General features: G+C 42.4%; 2 protein-coding genes across 2 annotated transcripts; one reads left to right on the forward strand and one right to left on the reverse strand.

Annotated features, from left to right (window-relative positions):
* Nucleotides 1–366: 366 nt before the first annotated feature.
* On the forward strand, nt 367–3,878 carry LOC122763910 (lipopolysaccharide-induced tumor necrosis factor-alpha factor homolog). The gene is made up of 5 exons (XM_044018396.1): nt 367–469; nt 546–689; nt 768–878; nt 3,410–3,557; nt 3,645–3,878. The coding sequence occupies exons 2-5, from the start codon at nt 596–598 to the stop codon at nt 3,751–3,753; spliced, it is 462 nt and encodes a 153-aa protein (XP_043874331.1). The 5' UTR covers nt 367–469; nt 546–595; the 3' UTR covers nt 3,754–3,878.
* Nucleotides 3,879–5,458: 1,580 nt separating this feature from the next.
* On the reverse strand, nt 5,459–6,805 carry LOC122763911 (myocardin-related transcription factor B-like). Its single transcript, XM_044018397.1, has 2 exons — nt 6,775–6,805; nt 5,459–6,461 (listed from the first exon to the last, which is right to left on the reverse strand). Exons 1-2 carry the CDS (start codon nt 6,803–6,805, stop codon nt 5,956–5,958), a joined length of 537 nt encoding a protein of 178 aa, XP_043874332.1. The 3' UTR covers nt 5,459–5,955.
* Nucleotides 6,806–7,118: the final 313 nt, after the last annotated feature.

Below are 7,118 nucleotides of genomic sequence, written 5' to 3' on the forward strand. Positions count from 1 at the left end.
GTGTTTGTGCTTGGACCCCAGGTTGGGAACCTCTGTTTTTAGTCAGTGCCATTGTCTCTAAACATCACAAGTGTCCGGACACTTGTCTCCACCTCTCTTGTCCACTGCCCATTGCATTCACACACAGGTAATCTGTCCCGCTTCTTCTAACCTGTCCCTTATATTATCTGCAAACAACATAATCCAGATTTGGGACCTCATCTGTCCACCTGTCTGTCCGTCACCACTGTAGACAAGAAAAGGAGCTCAGAGCTGATGTTAATCCCACTTTAGGAACATTAAATACTTCAAATTCACACCCACAGACTCTCCTCTCAGCGTTCTGCCATGGCGTCTCAAGACGACGAGTTGAAGAAGGTCTTAGCGGATCTCGACTATCTCTCAGTCAAACGTCAGGAAATCCTGGAGAAGAGAAAATGGCTGTGTTTCTATCAAGAGCTAAAGAACCGTGTGGTATCTGGACAAACAGGTGAAACATGAAAATCACTCCTGATGTTTGGGATTATGAGGATTATACTCATGTGTGTCATTTTTTTCGCCTTTAGTAGCAGAGGAAACGGCTTCAGCCCAACAAATCGAAATCGACGACATTGACATGAGTCTGAAAAGACTGAGCGACAGGGAAGAACAACTTCAAAGATGCTACGACTCTATCGCCAGTGGCTGCAACAACGACGGCAGAATCAAACGTGAGGCCTTCATTTTACCGCAGCTCAGCATTTTCCCCATCATATCATATCTTCTCATCACCTTCCTGTCTTTGTTAGATATACTCTTCAACACATGTCACACGACTGTTCCTCCTGAGCCTGAGCCTGAACCTGAACCAGTTTCTGGCGTAGACATTTTCTACATAGGGGATCCACCGACGACGCCCGGTGAGTCTGCGACGCACAGACGCTCATTTTAACCCGCAATTAGCGAATGCATTCATCACACCGAAATAGCACGGAACAAGGTCCTCGTCGACCCACACTTCTTACAGGACAAGGGACGTTTTTTGTCCTAAAGCTGTGGAGTGTAACTTTTAAATATAAACAAATGTCCGCCACATTCAAATCATTGCCAAATGAGTTCACACAACATGCAAACAAAGCTACAGCCAAAATAGAACCAAAAACAAAAGATGACTCCCACACTTCTCACTCATTAAAGCAACGCTATGCAACACTTTTCCTCCATTTTAAACTGGCTTAAAGTGGCTTTCAACAATGTTGTATTTCTGAGATTAAGATTAGATTAAGATCAAGACAAAGACACCACCAAAGTCTTAAAGTATGTTATATATACTGTATTTAAGTATCAAAAGTAATTTTTCTGAAATAAAATCTACTTCAGAAGTAAAAGTATTAAAAAAAAAAAGTGTGAAGTAAGGATTGAGCCACGGCGGATCAGTGGTAGGGTGAGTTGTCTTTCAACACCTGATTCAGATGGTCTGCAGAAGCCTGGTAACGAGCTGTTCATCTGAATCAGGTGTGTTGCAGCAGGGCAACATCTAAAACATGCAGGGCTTTGTTTTATGGTTGGGAAACACTGTTTGTATAGGTTTGCATGTCCAGCAGGTGGCAGCGTTGCTCCACAAATTGCAAGGCTGTGAAAAGCCAGAACTGAAAAAATAAACACTGATAGTCTTACATAAAATACCTAAAAGTGATACTTGAATAAAAGTACAAGTGTCTTACCAGAAAATGACTTCGGTAGAAGTTGAAGTCACATTTTGTAAAAGTCTTAAAGTACATGACATTTACTGTACTTCAGTATCAAAAGTCCTTTTCTGCTAATCTATAAGTGACCTTACATATACTTAAACCCCATATTGAAGCGTGTGAATGGATGAATGAATGAGTGCTCATCAAGACTACAAAAGCTCTATATAAATACAGACCATAATACCAACTCTTCTTTTGATTTTATTTGGTAGTAGCGGGTAACAAAGAGTTAGAGGAAATGTAGTGGTGTAAATGTTAAAGTTGCTAGAAATAAAAAAAATTAAAAAAGGTACAGATACAGTAACAAAGTGTTTGTACTTTGTTACATTACAACACTGATTTATTCAATATTTTAAAAACACAAGAATATAAGCATGTGATTCGCCTTCACACACCAAATCTGCTTAGCTTTGTTATGTAAATATGTGTTTACACTCCTCACTGCATGTGTGGCTGTGAAAGCACCTTGTAAACTCTGTTTTTAAAAAGGTGCCGTATTAAGTTTAAGTTATTATTATTATAATATCAAATATATACCAGCCTAGGACCACAAGTAAGTTTGTACTTACTTATTAATCCCCATAGGGAAAATCCTTCTCTGCATCCTCGACTAGAAACCTTCCCAGAATAAGGGGAGCAACGGGGGTTTGGTAGAGCTCAGCTCTTTTATCTGGTGGGGACTCGAACCCCACTGGCAACCCCCCGGTTACAAGCCAAGTTCCTTTTCCCCTTGGCCATGGGCTGTCCAAAGGAAAATCTGATCCGACTCACACAGCAACAGAAAAAAAAAAAATCCAAAAATATGAGTCACTTCAGACCATGGGAGGAGGATGGGTCACCTCAGTGACATGGTTTTACAGCCAGTGGCCTCCACGAGGAAAAGAAAAAACAAAGACTAACTCCTCTATTGGTCATAGGAAATGATTAAACACCTTTGATTAGCCATGTTTACAAAAACCTACTGAATTTCAATGTAAAAGACGTATTAGTAATAGTCAGTGACTCAGAATCAGTCTGGACTGAGCTCAGCTGTCCACTACATGGTCCCAGTCTTTCCCCCACACAGCACAGTTATTTTGCTTTTCCATTAGTGATAGTACCTGGTACCCGGTTCTTATTTCAGTACCTGCTCGGCGCGAGGTTTCCAAGTGAGCTGAGCTGATACTATGCGTGAAATCGTCAGACTGACTGATTGGTCAGAGAGTGTCATCACTGGAAGAGTCATGAGTGCGACATCTGACACTAGAATCAAACCAAATGATGCTGAACCGTAGATCAGTTAAAAAAAGTAAAAATTTAGCGACAGCACTGCTGAAAGGTGGCGATCGCGAGCCGAATAACAACCCGTTCAGTCGTATTTCAACGATTCTGTGAACAAATCCTTTTAATGAACTGATTCTAATGATTCAGTCACTCTGATAACAACTGCTTTTCAAGTCACTAGTTTGTGTGTTTGTGTCGCGTCACGACAGCTTCACGCAGCAGTGCTGTGATGACTCCGCCCACGTTGAGGAGGTACTATATCGCAATGGAAAACCAAACCAACCAAACTGTGTAGAGTCGAGCCGTGCCGGGACCATGTAGTGGAAAAGCGCCAAACACACTTGCTTTAAATACTTTTGGCTGGTTTTCTTTCAGTAAAAACTACATTTTCCAGCGTTTCCTCCTGTAACAGCCACTGATGTTTCTCCTCTCCACAGCCCCCAAAGTGATTCTGGACATGGACAATCTTCCGCCGTGTCCATGCAAGACGCGGTGTCCCGAGTGTGGGCAATACATCACCACAGTGACGCGCACCTCCATCAGCAGTTTCACCTGGCAGGCATGTTTCATCACAGCTTTGATCGGGTATGAAAACTTGCTCGCTCCCTCCCGCCCGCCGTCCTCTGTTCTTCTCTGACCTTTGACCTTGTTCCTGTTGGTTCTGTCCTGCAGGTGCGTGGCCGGTTGTTGCCTGATTCCCTTCTGCTTCGACACGTTCAAGTCCATCACACACAAATGCCCAAAGTGTCGCACCTCAATCGGTACCATTAAAAAGCTCTGAGGGGGAAAACGGGACGACTGAAACTCACGGACATTTGTATTTCAGTCAGACAGGACAGTGTGACGTTGACTTCTATACTCTTGTAGACTATATATAAATGTATATAATGTTGGATTTCTAGTTAAAAGTGCTTGAATGTGGTGAGTTAAAAAGAAATAAAAATGAAAACCTTGGTAAAAAGCTTTTTAATGGCCGGCACTAAAGGACGAAGGAGATGCTGCAGGGTGAAATATCCCAAATATTCTTTGTATTTACAAAAAAAGGACTCACATTTGTATAAAAGATAAAAACAACTACACAGCGTAAGTGTAAACATGTGCCATAAAAAAACCTGTGTTTTTGCTGTTGATTTAAGAAAAAAAACACGACTGAGTCCAGCCACATGATCCATGATCCATGACATATGAAGTCAGAGTTTGTGTTTGTTTGTGTGGAGGCAGAGAGTTTGACGTTTTAAATAATTCGGCAGAACAACACTAACTATGTGTGGAGCATCACAGTGGCCAGCAGGTGTCACTACAATACAACACATAATGATAACGTTAGTTATCAACCTTTTAAAGCTTTGTACCAAATCAGATGTCGACATATAAACCTGCAGGAGTTTGTGTGAGAATGAGGACGATCCTGTTGTAAAGCGTATAAGTCTGATAATATATTATACACAGGTGTAGAAATCACCATATCAGCGATATTACTCATAATATGGAGGAGATTGACGATGACATTTGGCTGTACTTGTTTACAAAAAGCTTTGACAGTGGTCGTGTTTCTGCTTTTAACAAAATCAATACAACAGTCAGGGTTCCCTCAAATTCAAGGGCTTTCCAGGACCATCCATCCATCTTCTACCGCTTTAGCCTCCACATGAGCTGCCAATCTCAGCTGAAATATGAGGAAAGGCAGGTATCACACCCTGGACAGATCACTAGTGCATCACAGGGACACAGATAGAGACAAACGACCATCCACTCACACCTACGGTCAAGTGTGTGGAGTGTTTCCAGGACCAATTCCCTCAAATTCAAGGACTGAATGTGCTGACAAAGCTCAAGATGTGAGGGCAACTTGTAAGAGTCGCTTTGTCCATGGTGGCTTTGTCCACTTTTATTGATTTGCAGCACACTCTGCATGTGAACAAGTGATTGTCCTCGGGATCTTGGTTCAAAGTCACTTCTTAGGTGAGACCCAAACCATGGAAATTGCATTTTCCAGGCATCACGTCGTCATTGTTCTGCGTGGAGTCTCACGTCAACGGCGCAGAGAGAGACAGAGAGAGACAGTGGACAGTGTCCACAACACCTGCTAGTAACTATAACTCCACATTTGTCCTGCGTAGGCCTCGTCTGTGTACACCAAGCTACGCAAGGCGCATGAAACAGTAGGTGGCGTCGTAACAAAACAAGGGAGACATTTACCTAAATATCTACTTGAATTAACTTAACAAAATTCAAGCACCTTCAATCACCCATGTTATATTTAGGGCAATTTTCAATGATTTCAAGGACCTGTAGGAACCCTGAATAGTGTACAAACATGAGAAGAAACTGGTAAAAAACAAAAAAAAAAACTAGGAAAGCTGCTGTCAGATAATCGGGAGGCCCAATGACGTCAAAAGCAGCGATGCGACACCTTCTAAGAAATTATCTACTTGATGAGACAACTCTCCGGCAGCTGGAAACAAACACTTTCTTCCATTTAAATATTTATAAAAACTTGTGTTTATCTGAAGCGTCCTTTACAGGTGTAAGAATTCACCTTCACGGTTCAGGAGCTGATGTTGACATTAAATGCCCTTCATCTTTCATGGATTCATATGGAGCTGAACTTATAAACACAAAGTACGTGTCAGCAGAAATCTGATGCTGCAGTGTCTGGACCCCGGCTGCAGAGCACAGGGGTTTCCTTCTTGTGTATAGCACTAGTGTGATGGCACATAACTGATTTTTAACCACTGTACGTCATCTAATTTTTCCCCAAAAATGCCAAATTCCTGATTTACACTCTTCCCGGTCTCCACTTGTGCAGATGAATCCCCTTTCTCTTAACTGTTGATGCACAATTACACGAGTAAATGAACTGTTTTGAATACAAATAATATGCTGTATATGGATTACATAGGAGTATTATGTTGAGTAGTATGCCTCGTACTGATGACTCTCTGCTGTATGCACCATTTACGTAGATTTACCTCGTTCTCCATCAACACAGCTCATGAGAGTCCAGGAAGTCGGCGGAGAAGACACCCACAGGCGTGGACATGTCCAGCGGGTGAAGGGCGCCCTCTGCTGGCACAGACAGCGTCAGGTCCAGCCAGTCCATGTTGTCCATGCTGGCACTGTGCAAGGTCAAAGCGGAGGGTGCCGCGCCGCCGCTAAAGTCCACATCCATGGCGGCGACTGCCGGTGAGTGCAAGTCGTCCATCAGCTTCAGAGTTTGTGGGTCAGCGTCTGCGCCCACCGTGGAGACCAGGAGGGCGTCCAGCCGGGTGTCGGGGGTCAGCGCTGGCGAGCAGTGTGGCGGTTTAAGGGGCACGGCAGGATGCTGGGCCACCTGGACCATGGGAGGAGGGCGGGACAGGACCGTGTTAACGGGAAGTACGGTTACACTGGCAGTGACAGGCAGAGGTTTGTCCAGGGTGGGAGGATCCTGTTTGACGAAAGGGGAGATTTCTGGAAAAGTACAGAGCACAACAACGTGTGAACATCCTCAAATCCTTACTGTGCTGTCCTGACTTTATTTACCATGCTTTAATGGCAAAAAGTAAAGATAATATAGATAGATAAGATAATGTGTGTATTGTAAAGGTGGTCTGTAAAGTCACTAAATATGCACAACAGACATTATTTACAGCACAACTACAGTCCTGGCATATGGGTTCCATGTGGATGCAGATATTTCCTGAAATGACGCCGCCTTAACGGGGAACTTTTTAAAAACTGAAACGAAGAAAGTCATTATGTTTCGTGCCATTTCCGTCTGGACGTGGCCTTAGGAAACATGTTACATTGAAATACTTACGTTTCACTAACAACAATAGTGCTGTTTCCATGAAGTCAAAATTTACATTTTATCACATATGTTACTTTGTTTGTCACCTACACACCAGTATATACAGGTTAAAAATGTAAAAAACAAATCCAAGTCAAATCTGCTTCAGAATTTTTGATTCAAGACTCAAGAGTTTTTTAATGTCCAACCTCTCATAAATTATGTAAGAAATGTATTGTTATAAGTTAAAAAAAAAAAAGAAAGAGACCATAATGTAACAGGTGATTAAGAAAACACAAAATACATTTTCATCCGCAAAATGTGTTTGTTCTGTTGCGTCACTCACTCAAAGACACAAATAGAAGCACTTGAAC

Source organism: Solea senegalensis, unplaced genomic scaffold (assembly GCF_019176455.1).
Source record: "Solea senegalensis isolate Sse05_10M unplaced genomic scaffold, IFAPA_SoseM_1 scf7180000017154, whole genome shotgun sequence".
Classification (NCBI taxonomy): Eukaryota; Metazoa; Chordata; class Actinopteri; order Pleuronectiformes; family Soleidae; genus Solea; species Solea senegalensis.